The 17,571-nt window shown below is 39.7% G+C and overlaps 2 protein-coding genes across 2 annotated transcripts in view; both read left to right on the top strand.

Annotated features, from left to right (window-relative positions):
- Positions 1-158: 158 nt before the first annotated feature.
- On the top strand, positions 159-3,853 carry LOC146710514 (protein NLRC3-like). Its single transcript, XM_085455319.1, has 4 exons — positions 159-439; positions 601-787; positions 917-2,717; positions 3,631-3,853. Exons 1-4 carry the CDS (start codon positions 437-439, stop codon positions 3,851-3,853), a joined length of 2,214 nt encoding a protein of 737 aa, XP_085311445.1. The 5' UTR covers positions 159-436.
- A 2,322-nt stretch (positions 3,854-6,175) lies between these two features.
- The window catches only part of LOC146710513 (stonustoxin subunit alpha-like), a 17,576-nt gene continuing 6,180 nt past the window's right edge, over positions 6,176-17,571 (top strand). Inside the window, exons 1-2 of the mRNA XM_085453089.1 lie at positions 6,176-6,660; positions 14,009-14,182. Of these exons, the coding sequence (XP_085309215.1) occupies positions 14,127-14,182 (56 nt within the window). The 5' untranslated portion in view covers positions 6,176-6,660; positions 14,009-14,126. The remainder of the gene's footprint in view (positions 6,661-14,008; positions 14,183-17,571) is intronic.

Below are 17,571 nucleotides of genomic sequence, written 5' to 3'. Positions count from 1 at the left end.
ATCAAATTTATGATCCACCACACACTCAGTGATTTTGATCAAATGACTCATCAGTTATTGATCTGTACTACACTGATCTACCACGTTAGTAAAGCTGGTGTTCTGGTGGTGGAGGGAGACTCGGATCATGTTCTGGTTTTGGAGCAGTGATCTGCTGATGGTTCAGTTTGATGAGCTTCTTCAAAATCATCCCTGACATCACCACTGAAAGGACGTCCATGAAAACAGACTGAAAATTACTGATATGTTCACAATCTGAGAGTTTAAAACTTGACAGACTTGATTCAGATGAAGTTATTTGAGCAGAAACTCCTGGATCTTTATCCTGTGTTGATCTAATCCTTCATGGTTCCTCCACAGAGTGGACCAGCAGAGCTCAGAGGTTCCCAGTGGTCAGTCTGCCCAGCAGCATCAAACACAGCTGGACTCCATATTTATGGTCTGTACATGTACAACAACTACTGTTACATCTGTTCTGTTCACAGTCATCTCCATGCTGCTCTTTGTAGACCAGTGGATCGTCAGTGTGTCCAACATGGATCTGATGTTTGGCTCCATGATTTCAGTCTGATTGGCTCATTCATAAATATTCTGTTCCAGCTGCTGGAGGACAACATCATCACTTTTGTGAAGAACGAGCTGAAGAAGATCCAGAAGGTTCTGAGTCCAGATTACCCAGAATGCTTAGAGAGTCAGAGGAGCAGCAGCAGAGAGGCGTTTGTGAAGATCACAGTGAACTTCCTGAGGAGAATGAAGCAGGAGGAGCTGGCTGACCGTCTGCAGAGCAGTAAGAGGATTTATCTAAAGATTTAAGCTGCTGGATAAATGAGACATTTTCCAGAGATGGAAGATGGAGCAACATGTTTTAAAGATTAGTTCTTTTTGGAATTGAGTGTTTATTTTTCTTCTCATTCAGAACTTCAAGCTGCAGTTTGTCATCGTAACCTTAAATCCACCCTGAAGAAGAAGTTCCAGCGTGTGTTTGAGGGCATCGCTAAAGCAGGAAACCCAACCCTCCTGAATCAGATCTACACAGAGCTCTACATCACAGAGGGAGGGACTGCAGAGGTCAATGATGAACATGAGGTCAGACAGATTGAAACAGCATCCAGGAAACCAGACAGACCAGAAACAACCATCAGACAAGAAGACATCTTTAAAGCCTCACCTGGAAGAGTTGAACCAATCAGAACAGTGCTGACAAAGGGAGTGGCTGGCATTGGGAAAACAGTCTTAACACAGAAATACAGCCTGGACTGGGCTGAAGACAAAGCCAACCAGGACATCCAGTTCATATTTCCATTCACTTTCAGAGAGCTGAATGTGCTGAAAGAGGAAAAGTTCAGCTTGGTGGGACTTGTTCATCACTTCTTTACTGAAACCAAAGAAGCAGGAATCTGCAGCTTTGAAGACTTCCAGGTTGTGTTCATCTTTGATGGTCTGGATGAGTGTCGACTTCCTCTGGACTTCCACAAAACTACAATCCTAACTGACCCTAGAAAGTCCACCTCAGTGGATGTGCTGCTGATAAACCTCATCAGGGGGAAACTGCTTCCCTCTGCTCGCCTCTGGATAACCACACGACCTGCAGCAGCCAATCAGATCCCTCCTGACTGTGTTGGCATGGTGACAGAGGTCCGAGGCTTCACTGACCCACAGAAGGAGGAGTACTTCAGGAAGAGATTCAGAGATAAGAAGCAGGCCAGCAGCATCATCTCCCACATCAAGACATCACGAAGCCTCCACATCATGTGTCACATCCCAGTCTTCTGCTGGATCACTGCTACAGTTCTGGAGGATGTGCTGGAAACCAGAGAGGGAGGACAGCTGCCCAAGACCCTGACTGAGATGTACATCCACTTCCTGGTGGTTCAGGCCAAAGTGAAGAAGGTCAAGTATGATGGAGGAGCTGAGACAGATCCACACTGGAGTCCAGAGAGCAGGACGATGATGGAGTCTCTGGGAAAACTGGCTTTTGATCAGCTGCAGAAAGGAAACCTGATCTTCTATGAATCAGACCTGACAGAGTGTGGCATCGATATCAGAGCAGCCTCAGTGTACTCAGGAGTGTTCACACAGATCTTTAAAGAGGAGAGAGGACTGTACCAGGACAAGGTGTTCTGCTTCATCCATCTGAGTGTTCAGGAGTTTCTGGCTGCTCTTCATGTCCATCTGACCTTCATCAACTCTGGACTCAATCTGCTGGAACAACAACAAACAACCTCTACATGGTCTAAACTATTTAACAAACTAAAACTTCAATCTCTCCACCAGAGTGCTGTGAACAAGGCCTTACAGAGTCCAAATGGACACCTGGACTTGTTCCTCCGCTTCCTCCTGGGTCTTTCACTGCAGACCAATCAGACTCTCCTACGAGGTCTGCTGACACAGACAGGAAGTAGCTCACAGACCAATCAGGAAACAGTCCAGTACATCAAGGAGAAGCTCAGTGAGAATCTGTCTGCAGAGAAAAGCATCAATCTGATCCACTGTCTGAATGAACTGGATGATCGTTCTCTAGTGGAGGAGATCCAACAGTCCCTGAGATCAGGAAGTCTCTCCACAGGTGAACTGTCTCCTGCTCAGTGGTCAGCTCTGGTCTTCATCTTACTGTCATCAGAAGAAGATCTGGATGTGTTTGACCTGAAGAAATACTCTGCTTCAGAGGAGGCTCTTCTGAGGCTGCTGCCAGTGGTCAAAGCCTCCAACAAGGCTCTGTGAGTAAATCTGTGATCATGTTTATTTTTAAAATGTTGATTAAAAGTGGTCATAGATTTCTTCCATGACAGATCCATGTCCTAAAACCATGAGACAGCGTAGTTGTATAGTATAAAAGAAAAAAGGAGAACTTTTGACCACAATATTGTAACTTGAATGAACTTTTGATACAGCCTTTAAACATAAAATTTATGAACAGAATCGGTGACAAAGGGCAGCCCTGGTGGAGCCCATCACCCACCGGACTTATTACTATCCAACGTATTGCCGGCTATGCCAACCAAGCTCTTGCAATGGTTGTAAAAGGATCGAATGGCCATAAAATGTTTCTCAGTTTTATTATTTTCAGTCACATCTGTTTTTGATTATTAACTGAATATTTTAAAATTCAGGCTTTTTATGTTATACAAAACATCATATTTTCTTATGATGTCTTGTATTGATTCTGAAGGAATAGTTTTCATCAGTATCGCAGATACCAGCCTGAATTTTACTTTGTATTGGATCAGAAAGGAAATCAGTGGCATCACACATCACTTACAGCAACTTCAGTACCACTCCATTTTAATAAACTGGGGGGAGGTGCACCAAGATTCAGTATGAGATAAAGAATTATTTTTAACTGTAAGGTTGGAGAAATCTGTTGTTGGAAATTGGAAGAACAGGTCATCTTAAAAATCACTGCATTGTAGTTTTATTCAGGCCCCTTCAATCTGTGATCGCTGTTGCTTTGCATTGTAAATGCTACTATTACAAAAGTCACAAATATTAGTGTATGTGTGTGTTGTTGGGTAATAAACCAAAAGAACAGAATCTACCAGCACCTCACTGATTTCTGCTTAAAAACAATAAAAAAGCAATAAAGCTCTGATTTGTTTGGTTGATCTTGTCTCCCTTCCACCTTGATTTCAGACTGAGTGGCTGTAACCTGTCAGACAGAAGCTGTGAAGCTCTGTCCTCAGTCCTGAGCTCCCAGTCCTCCCATCTGACAGAGCTGGACCTGGGTAACAACAACCTGCAGGATTCAGGAGTGAAGCTTCTGTCTGCTGGGATGAAGAGTCAATACTGCAAACTGGAAACGCTGAGGTCAGATCAAGCAATATCGATTTTTTTTTCATCAATTAACATCATTTAATCAATTTCATTTGGAAAAAATTAACAGTGTTTATGTTTTGTTTTTTTAATGAATCCATCCAAATCACACTAAACTGCCACATTTGTCTTTTGTAACATGAGGCAATAAGGATTCCAGCATGTCCTGAAACAGTGTTGAAATATTGTAAATGTAGTAGCTCCTCATGGCACCATGAATATACTTTAACACAAGTGTTTCATGTCTTCTTGTCATCCTTTCTTCAGACTGAGTGGCTGTAACCTGTCAGAGAGAAGCTGTGAAGCTCTGTCCTCAGTCCTCAGCTCCCAGTCCTCCAGTCTGAGAGAGCTGGACCTGAGTAACTCTGACCTGCAGGATTCAGGAGTGAAGCTTCTGTCCGCTGGACTAAAGAGTTCACAGTGTGCAGTGGAAACTCTCAGGTCAGGATTCAAACTTTTCCACAGATGATCATTTGAAATGTGACTTATATTATTGTATAAACAGGTAACCTTTATACAGCTGTCAAGTGAACTTTTATTTACATTTGAGTGGATAATTGGACTCCGAATTACTTTCAAAAGTAATTGGCGACTACCGATTGGTTTGCTGTTAGTTTTTTTATTCACAGTACTTACTTAATTTTAAAGGCTGATTTCTCAAAATGAGATGTTCATCTTTTCTTCTACAACACTTGGAGCCACCAAATCTTCTTGCTTCATTTATTCATTACAGTTTGATTTAAAGAATATTAGACTCGTAACATAATAAATACATTTATTTCACTTCTTCTTGAGAGAAAGAAAGGGATGACTGGGTGAGCTCCAGTGGTTCATCCCAGCAGAGAGAGCAGCACACTGGGCTGCAAATGATCACAGTAGTAATAGCCATAGTTTGATAAAACAGGCATTCTTACCCTGTAGATAATACAGGGTTCTGGTGCCGATGTGGGGGAGGGGAGTCGCCCGGTACTAACTACATACTGAAGTGTCTTGTGTTCCAAGAACACAACGACCAAGACAGAGAGATCCTACTGGCAACCTTCTGGTTACAAGATGAGCTTCCCAACCCCCAGAACCGCGGCCTTATCCTCCAGTTCTGTGTTGATGATAATCACATAATAGGAGAGCAGCTGGGCATCCAGTGGAAGTGTGATGGAAATCAAAATCCTGAATTGGATTCGGTGCGGTTGCGTTACTATTTTTCAACAACCAATCTTATATCAGCTGCATGGAAGTAGCTATAAGTAATCTGGGCGCTACAGCTTTAACCCTTTAAGACTTACCATAGAACCAAGTCCGCCACAGCTTATATTATATTTTTACATGCTGTGGAGCCATTTTTGGGAGCATTTCAAGTTGCTCTACATCAATACAACCATTACAGCCTAAATTTTAATAATATGCATTAATTAAGTGCATAGAAATTACATAAATTGCAAAAAGTGCAATAAACTAAAAAAAATTTGAAAATCGTTTTTGTTTTTTAACATATATTTCTAGTTAGAGAAATTTAACCTTCCTGCCTTCTTGGGACCTTTTTGTGCCACTGCTATGTGTTAAATGGCTGCCATTTCCACTGTGTTCAGTGGAATATAACCAAACTTGCCACAGGATAGTTTTTACCTGTCAATGTTAATATTCCAGTGTGAATTCCTTAAATCAGCCTAAAATGGCTGAGCAGCAGAAATCCCCACACCCATCACCCTGGGGACCATTTTCTGCCCATTGACTTCCATTATAAACGCTATTTTTCAACCCCAAATTATCATCATATGATTTTATTTTTTCTTCTTTTCTTGGATGTCAATGAAGACTCAGGGCCTTGAAGTTTTAATTTTTAAATTGCAAAAAAAATGCAAAAAAAATAATGGCAGGTCAAAATGTATGTTGGTGCCAATCTTTGGTCCATCTAAAGGCCTACTTATAATGACAATCACATATTACTTCAACTGGTTTTTTGTGGAAATATTTAGTTTCGTTTTTTGGTTTTTGGGGCTTATAACACAGGGCGCTCATGTAATAACACTGGGATTTGAAGGGTTAAAACAACGAAAATATAATTAAAACTTTACATGAATATTTCAGGGAGAAGTAGTTTTACAAGGTTGGCTAATTTAAAGTGGAATAAAATATGGATATATGGTCTTTTTATGGCGTGGCTGAGAATGGTCCCTAGGGTGATGGGTGTGAGTTTTTTAAAGGATGGCAGGAGGGTTAAGAGGCTTATCCCTCAAAACTGTAAATGCAAAAAAGTTGCACAAAATAGTTTCCCACCACATGAAATTTATTTTGAGTGCCTTCATAGTTTTATTTTTGAAATACACTAATTTCTATACACTGCAGGAAAAACGAAAATAAATATTATAGTGCAAATTTGCAAAAAAGCAGCATATGCATCAAAATAAACTATTTCCAGCAGTGCAATATGAGTCCTAAGCATCCCAGAAACAACACAGAAAGTCAGAAAGTCAAACATAACTTTAAAAAACACTAGTATAGGGTTATGAGGCCATGATGGTAAAAAATACATTTCTGCAAAAATGACATCACTTCCGGTTTTGGGCAGGTCATGGCGGATATGCGATAGTTCACGCTGATGTCAATTCCAAAGTAGGAAGTGTTACAAACAGCTGATCGGATCGGCAAAGCGTGTTTCTGGAATATTATGTTACGCAAAACAGAGTGTGCCCACTCTGACCGGCTTTAAAGGGTTAAGCAGCTGCATGCACTCCCGCGGACAGCGATCACTTTCTGGCAGACGATCACTTTTTGGCACAACACCTGGAGCTAAGGGGGCAAAACAATCGCATGAGTGCTGCTGTTTGGCTGAGGAAGAATAAAGTATTCATGGTAAGCCAATCACATGACCACTTCAAGATTACAAAGCAACAAGGTGACATATACCAGTTTTTAAATTGTGTTGATAGGTCACATAAAACCAGAGTCATGATAAACAATATATACGCAGCGTTTTTTTCCTCAATAGTTTCGTCACTTTTACTGTCTAAGGACAGCACAGCAAGCACTCTCTGCTTATGAGCAAAAAAAACCCAAATCATCCCTTTCCTGTTGGTGGAAAAATGAACCATGTCGACCAATCAAAAAAATGATATAGCAACATGACATTTGGTTGTTTAGGAAGAGGGGGAAGTTTTAGGAGTGACGGTGTGAGATGTGAGAGATTTGTGACGTTTAGCGTATTTGGAGTGTGTGCATAGTATGTTGTGTTGTGTAGTTAGTGTGTAGGGGAAAAAAGAACAAAAAAAGTTAGTGTGTAGTGTAGTGGATAGTTTTATGTTGTCTGTCAGAACAATGAGGCAATTGCTGAATGTTAAGTGCCCTGAGGCGACTGTTGTGATTTGGCACTATATAAATAGAGTTGAATTGAATGGAATTGTTACAGGTGCTGCCACAAAACCAGCAAATGCAGATTACAGTGTAAACGGTGTCTCCAGGTAGAAACAGCAGTGATACACCTGCTGCTGTCAGACCTGCAGGTATCAGGCTGTGATGTTCTCCTTTATGGTGGACAGAAATTATTTTTTTGGAGTGGCACAAATAATTTGTGGCATCTTATTTAATGCAGAACAGCTGATTGTTCTGTAAATAGTTTGAAATAGTTGTTTTTAAAAAATCAAGGTAAAAGGTAAATTGTTACAAATAACAAAATGGTTGTTTGCAAACCTTGTGTATAGGATTTTAAGGGTGTTCGTCTTGTAACCGGAAGGTTGCCGGTTCGAGCCCCGGCTCGGACAGTCTCGGTCATTGTGTCTTTGGGCAAGACACTTCACCTAGCGCCTACTGGTGATGGCCAGAGGGGCCGATGGTGCGATATGGCAGCCTCGCTTCTGTCAGTCTGCCCCAGGGCAGCTGTGGCTACAACTGTAGTTGCCTCCACCAGTGTGTGAATGTGAGAGTGAATGAATAGTGGCATTGTAAAGCACTTTAAGGCCCGAAAAGCGCTATATAAATGCAATCCATTATTATTATTATTATTATTATTATTAAAATATTATTAAAATATTAAAATTATTAGATTTCAAGTTAATGATTTATTAAACATGTTTGTGGTTGTAACAGTAAAAAATATAACTTTTTCTACTCATATTGTTTTTTGTCTGATTTTAGGTCAATTGTGTTAATACAGTATGTCAAAATGAAAACATAACTGTAAATTCAGACACGTGAGGTTGTGCTGAAAAGAATGATACCAAACAGGCAAAGTAAATAGTTTTTAAAGGTGGAATATAGAGGTCAAATCAAAAGTAGTTAAAAATGGGCAATTATACCCTGGACCCCAGAGGGTTGAACATTTTAAAGTAACGCAATAGTTACTTTTCAAGTAATTAATTACTTTTAGTAACTGACTTACAATATTTTAACTCTAAGTAACTACGTAGAGTTAACTATAGTTAGTAGTATAGTTACTAGAGATGGCACGATACCACTTTTTTATGTCCGATACCGATACCGATATCATAAATTTGGATATCTGCCGATACCGATATGAATCCGATATAGTGTTTTTTAATCAACAAAACTGTTTTTTTAAATATCTTGCTGCATTTTGTATAAGTTCATACTAAAGTTTAAAACAACAACTACACTAAAGCTATTCTGTTATACCTGTATACAAAAAAAATATTTCATAGTTCAGCAATACTGATCAATCTAATAAACCTACACCATCCTCCCTATTCTGGTATTTTAAAGAGTACTTAGCGTAAATATTAAGCAACCTAACTAATAGGGTTCCAACTCCCAGCAACAACAAAAATAAATAAATAAAAAATAGGGAACCACCCCTCACGCTCCACCTCATGATGCTTAATCGACGTAATCAACCTTAATTTGATGCAGTGTGAAAAAAAATGCACAGAAATCAATTATTTTTCAAGAAATATTAAATAGATTCAACATCTTTCTTCAACAAAATTGCAGACTGCACAGATGGTACCTTCCCAAAGGAAAAAGTACTATAGCTTACTAGGGTATATATATTAGACTTAATAGTCACTATATACAGTAATTGACTGCTATTCCTTTTACATCAAATTAAAACTTTGTGTGTCAGATAATTATTTATTAAAAGCTCGACATTTTAAATGAGAATAAGAAAGAAAAGTATGTCTTTGTGCCCCCTTTTCCCTGTTAATGCCCTATCGGCCCCCCTGACTAAACTTTGCTAGATCCGCCCCTGCACAGTTACCAGCGTCAGCTACGTAGAAAAAGATCCTCGAGTAGAAAGTAATACTAAATAAATTCTAACAACAGCTGATCAAGCTTAAACGTGCTGCTGTTGTTCAGCCGCTGGTTTCCTCTTTCTGGTGCAAAGTGGGCCAAAAACAAACAAGAGAGACGGACTCGAGACAGAAAAGCCGATCAGCTGATCATTTAAGCAGTTTCATGATTGAAGTAGCAGCAAGAAGAGGCAGTCGTTTGTTAAGCTTAACGCAGGAATGGTTTACAAACATTCAGAGATGGACTTACACACTTGCTTTACTTCTCTCGGGGATAACTTTGTCGGAGATGAAATGCCGGGTTGCTAGCGAAGCTCCACATGCTATCCAGACCACCGACAGGTCCCGCATGCCACAGCCGCTCTATCACGTGATGCATACTGCTCCGACGTGCTAACGTTCTGAGGTGAGTTACGGCGTGTTGCAAGTTTTGCGAGGTGCTTTCGTGATATTTAATGGATCGGATTACATTTTTTATTTTTCTCCGATATCCGATCCAGTAATTTAGGTCAGTATCGGACCGATACCGATACGTAATATCGGATCGGTCCATCTCTAATAGTTACTAGTTACTTCTTGGTAACTACTAACTATAATTACTTGTTCAAAGTCACTTGCCCAACACTGATCCCAAACCATCTCCACTGGGTTTAGGTCAGGTGACTGTATCCTCACTACAGACCGAATAAATCACCTGAATTTGGAAGTCTGCCTCCGTGTTCTTTAACCGGAGCACACCCACCGTACCTGGCCACTCTAAATCAGCTAAACTCCTGGAGACAACACTTTGTCCATTTTATTTAGACACAGCGGCACCTCTGAAGCAAAGTGTTGTCCATTCTTCAAATTTCTATCCCTGGATAAATGAAAATACTCAAAATTTCAAGAGATATTCTGTCAAGTTAGAACGTTTATGGAAGGCTTCCAAGCTTGAGGTTCATCGAGTACATCTCAAGGAATCAATATCCTCACTTAACAACATGATAAAAAAGCTGGAACTGAATAGTTTTCAAATCTAATGGCTTCAGAAAAGAACCAAAGTATTGTTTGATACAATTATGAAAATTGTCTCTCCTGATATTCCTCGTGTACCAGTCTATACTAAATCTGATTGTAATGAATCATTGAACGAACGTGGAAAAAACAGTTGCAGAACAACTTAACGACTTTCTGGAGAAAAACAGTGTTCTGGACATTTTCCAGTCTGGTTTCTGTAAACTGTCCTCCACTGAGATGGCTTAACTTAAAGTGTGTGGTGACATTCTGATGGCAGCAGACTCTGGAGAGTGCACTGAGTTGGATGTCTCCTCTGCTTTTGATACTGTTGATCACAGCATCATGATAAATAGGCTGAAGGACTTGTTCAGGATTACTGGTGTTGCTTTAAAATGGTTTGTCGTATCTACTGTATCTGAGAGATCTTTGACTGTCTGTATGAATCATGTGTTGTCTGAAACATCCGTTCTGCCTTCTGGGGTACCTCAAGGATCTGTTTTAGGCCCGATTCTCTTTTTGGTTTATATACGTCCTCTAGGCCACAGGTGACAAACGCCAGGCCTCGAGGGCTGGTGTCCTGCAGTTTTTAGATGTTTCCTTGATCCATCACATCTGATTTAAATGGTTAAATTCCTCCTCAACACGTCCTGAGGTTCTCCAGAGGCCTGGTAATGAATTTGATTCAGGTGTGCTGACCCAGGGTTAGACCTAAAACCTGCAGGACACCGGCCCTCGAGGCCTGGAGTTCCCCACCCCTGACAAATTATCAGATATTACAATAATATTTCTTATCATCTCTACGCTGATGACATTCAGACATTAAGTTATACTGTTCTTTCAAAGATTCTCAGTTTGATACATTTTCTTGTTTAAATAATTGTCTTTCAGGAATCAAATAATTGTGAAACTTCAACTTTCTCCAGTTTAATACGGATAAAACAGAAACTTTGATCATTGCTCCTGATCACATGTCTTCAGAAATTAGGCAGCAGATCAGTTTTTAGGTCCTTCCATTAAATCGAGTCTCAGAAACTTAGGTGTTATTTTCGACAGTTCAATGTTGCTTGAGAAACTCTCTAAACAACTGTTTCAAAACTGTTTTTATCATCCAAGAAACATTTCTAAACTCAGACTGGTGTCAAAGGCAGAACTTGAGATGATTCTTCATGCTTTTATCTCTACTCACTTGGAGTATTGTAATGGTCTTTTTACTTGTCTCAACAAATCAGCTCTGGAGCTTCACACTGTACAGAATGCTGCGGCGAGACTTTTAACTGGCACAAACAAGAGGTCACACATTACTCCAGTTTTGGCTTCTCTTCATTGGTTGCCACTAAATTTTAGGGTTCATTTTAACATTATACTCATAACTTTTAGAGCTGTACATGGTGAAGCTCCTCAGTGCATCTCTGACCTGTTGAAACCTCATGCTTCATACCGAGCACTTAGGTCTTTAGGTCAGAGGTCACTATTGGTCCCACAGACTCGGTTCAACACACGTGGGGATCGAGCTTTTCAGGCACCGAGGCTGTGGAACTCCCTGCTGTTATCTTTATGCTGTCTAGACTCCACTGACTCTTTGAAAAAGCAGATGAAGACATTTCTATACAAACGAGATTATGTGCTATATAAATATATTCTACTTACTTACTTGAATAATAGTTCATTTATGAATATTTTTTTATTAAAATATTTATTTTCTTTACTTTATCACCCAATTAAATTATAATTCTGTAAATAAGGGTGATAGTGTGGCCTGTGTAGGTTGTCTTCAGGTTCTCTGCTTCCTCCCACAGTCCAAAAACATGCATGCTGGGTTAACTGGAGTGATTGTGAGCATAAATGCACAAGTGTTTACCTGGCTACATCACCGTGGTTACTGATGCTGAACCTATAACCTGGTCTGGATCAGGTTATATTCAGAGTGTGTGTTTTAAAATTGACTGAAGTGCCTCGTTTTCACTGAGCCTTTCATTTACAGAAAGCTTTAAGTGTGATATAGATTCAGTCATATCTGACTAATGTCAGTGAGTGAGGCCGAGCTGTAAAGTCACATTTCTGCTAATTAGCACACCAGCTAACTAGCACACCGGCTATCTAGCAAACCAGCTAAGTAGCAGACCAGCTAACTAGCGAACCGGCTAACTAGCACACTGGCTAACTAGTACACCAGCCGACTAGCGAACCGGCTAACTAGCATACCAGCTAACTAGCACACCAGCTGACTAGCGAACCGGCTAAATAGCACACCGGCTAACTAGCACACCAGCTAACTAGCAGACCAGCTAACTGCAGCCACAGGCTGAAGGACGATTAAATGTAGTGGAGATATCAGGGATTACACTGGTGTGTCCGATTCACTCTTTAGCACTCCAGTCACTCTGGTGTGTCAGCCAGAGCACCACTGAAGGCCCAGCGTGTGGAATAAGGAGCTTAAGGTTTGGTTTGAGGCACTTTATTCTTTCACTGATTGATTCTTGTGGCTGTGATCACGTGTGTGGTTTCTTACAAAAAGGAAGTACACAATACAAATACATGACAAATAAGATGAATAGATAAGATACATATCCAGTTATATGCATACGTCAGTATAGCTAACATAACCATATATAAGGTCAAAGATCACAGTACTATAATGCAGTAATGTTAAACACAAAGGTGTATATCTACATAAATCTATCCTATCAGTGATCAGAGTACTGTAGTATACTTCTACTACTTACACTATACAAACTAAACTGCATTAGTGTGACTTTAAGTTACCATCAGTACAGACGAACTGATGGTAGTTGGACAAAATAAAGGCTTTGCAATTATTGTGAAGGGCTTCCGGTTAAAGTAAGATCAGCTGATTACCTCATAACAAATTGTTTGCTATAGAATGCAGCTCCCAGTCTTCATTAATATCATGTACTATAACTCCCAGGTCTACAGAGAGACCAACAGCTGGTGCACGTTGTAACGCTGTGGCTGTCGTAGTCTCTCCTTTTTCTACAGCTCATTTGTTCTTCTTGTGACGCTGCGTCTTGAGGGAGGCTCATACATGCGGTCATTTGTTGATCCTAAGAACGTTCCTCAGACCGACTTCTTCAACAACACTAATTGGCCTGAAGTTTGTAGCTACTCACTTCACTGTGGCGTCTGTTAGCTTGTCTTTCTTTGGTTTATCTTGACTCCTCCCACTAGCTGAATCTACGTAGTCTGCCCAAGCCTCCCACCTCTGTTTGTTTGGGTGGTTTGTTTGCTGCCATCAACAGCGTGTAATGCATTTAAATGATACTTCAGACTTGAAGTACTCCGACGATAAAAAACTCAACTTTGCTTAAAAATAACTTTAGTTGTATCAACACTGCCCTCTGGAATAATTAGACTTTGGTGACAAACTGATGTGATCTCCATGTTTCCTTTGTTGGACTGTGGGCGAGTGTCAGAACTGAATGTACTGAGTAACATGTGGAGTTTAAATATGTGTCAGTTCCAGTTTTAGAGCTCTAAAGTGCAGCTATCATGTTAGGAATATGTTAGGAATAGACAGGAACACTGAGCACACTGAGGTCAAATCTTTATTTATCCAGTTCATCTGTAGGCTGAGCTCAGTCCATCCATTTAGTGAAATGATGTTTAAAGGTCTCCTTGTTCTGTGAGCGTGCACAGATCCTGAAGCAGAAAGCCTGGGTTAACAGAGAAATGATCATCACTGTGATGATGCTCACCATCTCTGACTGGGATTTGAGGTTTTGTCAAAGCAGCAAAGAAAGCCTGGCTATGTTGGACTGGGTGTGGAAGCAGCTCCCAGTTTGAGTTCAGGAGACAGACACCCTCTCTACTTTGACGATCAGCTTCAAACTTTCCTTTTTGATAAAACTTATAGTTAGAGCTGGATCAGGTGACCCTGAACCATCACTTAGTTATGCTGCTATAGAGATGGATAACAGATGGATTGTTGTTTTGTGTGTCTGCAGTCTGTCAGGCTGTCTGATCACAGAGGAAGGCTGTACTTCTCTGGCCTCAGCTCTGACCTCCAACCCCTCCCATCTGAGAGAGCTGGACCTGAGCTACAATCATCCAGGTGACTCAGGAATGAAGCTTCTGTCGGCTGGACTGAAGGATCCAGGCTGGAGACTGGACACTCTCAGGTATGGAGAGAATGTCTGATATAGGAGGAAGAGCTGGAATCATTTCCTGTGTCTTTCACTCACTTCCTGTTTGTTTCCTGCAGATGAGACATGAACAATCACACATGCAGGAATATTTTCAGGGACAGACACACTAGTCTAGCTGGATAGTACATGGATATTTATGTAGGGGGTCTTCAAGGAGTCTGTTTGCAGGAACATTAATGATAACTGATAAGTCATGTTGAGAGTTTCATTAAAAGTAGACTTACAGTTAGGTAATATTTGGACAGAGACAACATTTTGTAACTTTAGATACAAGTATCAGCCATGTGTGTGTTTCCCATGCTGTATGTCCACAGTCACAGTGACAGTCAGTGACACTGACAGAAGGATGAAACAAGGCTGTGAATCATTTCAGTCTGTGTGTGTGACAAAGAGGCAGACAGGAGCAGCTAACATTTGGAAATGGAAGCTTACTGGAAACACTACATTCACGGCTGAATTCACAATAGATTTGTTCTCAAGTGCACATTTAGCAGCTAATGCTAATACTGTTTTCCCTTTGCTTTCTACAGCAGCTATTGCTAAGTAGGCCACTTTGCTCCGCTAAGGATTTGTGTGACCATGATGGAGACTCTGATAAGCTAATGCTGCTAAGCTAATGCTGTTTACGGGCCCTGTTAGAATCAATATTTCATTCTCATTCTGTTGTTTGAGAACAATATTAACGTTTCACATCATTATAACACAAGAGAAAAGGGTATTGGCATTAGCTACTAGTGCTTATTCACCTCAAATTACCTTTAGCTGCTAATGGCAGCCTACTTAGCATTAACTCCTCACTAATATAATGCTAATTTACATCAAATTAGCATTAACTGCTCATATTGTTATAAGGAAAGAGAAAACGGTATTAGCATTTGCTGCTAATAATTATTCACCCCTAATTAGAATAAGCCGCTAAAAGCAGCCAACTTAGCATTAATTCCTCACTTTGTTGTTACCCAACGGAAAAGAGTATTAGTATTAGCTACTATCATTTTTAATAAGTAAGAGAAAACAGTATTAGCAGTAGCGCATAATGCTAATTCACGTCAACGTAGTATTAGTTAATAATGGCAGCCTACTTAGCATTAACTGCTCACTAATATAATGCTAATTCGCATCAAATTAGCATTAGCTGCTCAAGTTGTTATAAGGAAAAAGAGAAAACGGTATTAGTATTAGCTGCTAATAATTATTCACCCCTAATTAGAGTTAGCCCCTAATGGCAGTCTACTTAGCATTAACTCCTGACATTGTTATAATGCAGGGGAAAAGAGTTACCATTATCGGATAATGCTAATTCTCATCAAATTAGCATTAGTTAATAACGGTAGACTTCATATCATTAGCTGCTGTCATTCTTACAAAGCAAACAGTATGAGCATTAGCTGTTAATCCTTTTTCATCTAAAATTAGAATTAGCCACTAATGGCGTATTGTTAAAAAGTAAGAAAAAACATTGTTAGCATAAGCGGATAATGCTAATTCATCTCAAATTAGTATTAGCTAATAATGGCACCTGCTTAGCATTAGCTGGTCACATTGTTATAAGGCAAGAAAATATGGTATTAGCATTAGCTGCCAATTTCTATTTACCTAAAATTAGCATTAGCCACTAATGGTAGCCTATAGCAAAAACTTCTTAATGCTAAATGAAGTTAATTAATGCTAAGTAGGTTTAACTGAAATTAAAGTAGTGTTAGCATTAGCTGCTGATATTGTTAAAAGGTAAGATAAAACATTGCTAGCAGCAGCGGATAATGCTAACACACATAATAATTAGCATTACCTAATAATGGCAGCCTTCTTAGCATTAGCTGCTCATATTGTTATAATGCAAGGGAAAAGAGTTGGCAAAAACAGTGTTAGCATTAGTGGATAATGCTAATTCACCTAAATTAGCATTAGCTAATAATGGCTACGTACTTAGCATTACCTACTAATATTGATATAAAGCAAGAAAATATGGTATTAGCATTAGCTTCTAATGCTTTCTCATCTAAAATTAGAATTAGCCACTAATGGCATCCTATTTAGCATTAACTCTTCACATCGCAAGGGAAAAATTAGAATTCAATAAAAAAAAAAAGTGTTCACATTAGCTACTTGTATTGTTAAAAAGTAAGAAAAAACATTGTTAGCATAAGGGGATAATGCTAATTCACCTCAAATTAGTATTAGCTAATAACGGCAACCTACATAGCATTAGCTGGTCACATTGTTATAAAGCAAGAAAATATGGTATTAGCATTATCTGCCAATTCCTATTCACCTAAAATTAGCATTACCTGCTAATGGCAGTCTACTTAGCATTAACTCCTCACTAATGTGATGCTAATTCACATTAAATTAGCTTTAGCATTAGCTGCTAGCATCAGCCTACCTAGCACTAGCTGCTCACATTGTTAAAAGGGAAGAGAATACGATATTAGCATTAGCTGGTAATATTTATTCACCCCTAATTAGAATTAGCCACTAATGGCAGCATACTTAGCGTTAACTCCTCACATCGTTGTAATGCAAATGAGGCTAACTTGCATTAAATTAGACTGCTGTTATTAGCTAATGCTATTTAGCAGTAGCTGCTCACATTGTTATAAAGCAAAGGAAAACGATATGAGCATTAGGTTCTAATGCGTATTTGCCTTAAATTAGACGTAGGTGCTAATGGCAGCCTACTTAGCATTAGCAGCTCAGATGTTATAATGCTAGGAAAAAGAGTGTTAGCATTAGCCGTTCACATTGTTATAAAGTTAAGGGAAATAGTGTTAGCATTAGCTACTCACATTTTTAAAAAAAGTAAGTGTTAGCATTAGTGCATAATGCTAATTCATGTCAAATTAGCATTAGTTAATAACGGCAGCCTATTTAGCATTAGCAGATAATGTTGACCTTGGCCCACTGGAAAAGTTAAGAACTAAAGATTTAGGAGTGTTTCTCGATAGCTCTTTCTCGTTTGAGAAACAAATGAATTCTGTTATTAAAACCAGCTGTAAGGTTTATATTGTTGATTGTCATTTATGCTTAGAAATATTTACTCATATATGCTTAGAGTTGTATAATCGATTGCATGATGATAGAGGTTTGATCCTGAGTAGTCTGTAAAGACTCTGTGTGCCTTCCAGAGTGCTCTGGCATGCACACACCACTTGGGGCCATGAGAGAGGTCGTACCCTCTCTTACTGATTTATGGTGTAGGACAGGGGTCTCAAACTCAATTTAGCTGGGGGCCGCTGCATCCTTCTCCATGAAGGCTTCACTTCTGCTCTCAACTCAAAAAGTCTCTTTAATACATTTCCCCTGCTGAGCCAACGTACCTCAGTGAAGTCGAGCACATCCCCATATTCTGACTCCATTTCCTC

Source organism: Copadichromis virginalis, linkage group LG4 (genome assembly GCF_057382275.1).
Source record: "Copadichromis virginalis isolate Kocher_CV1m ecotype Utaka linkage group LG4, C_Virginalis_male_GT1.1, whole genome shotgun sequence".
Lineage (NCBI taxonomy): Eukaryota > Metazoa > Chordata > Actinopteri > Cichliformes > Cichlidae > Copadichromis > Copadichromis virginalis.
The sequence above is the reverse complement of the archived record's forward strand: the minus strand, read 5'-3'. Positions and strand labels throughout refer to the sequence as shown.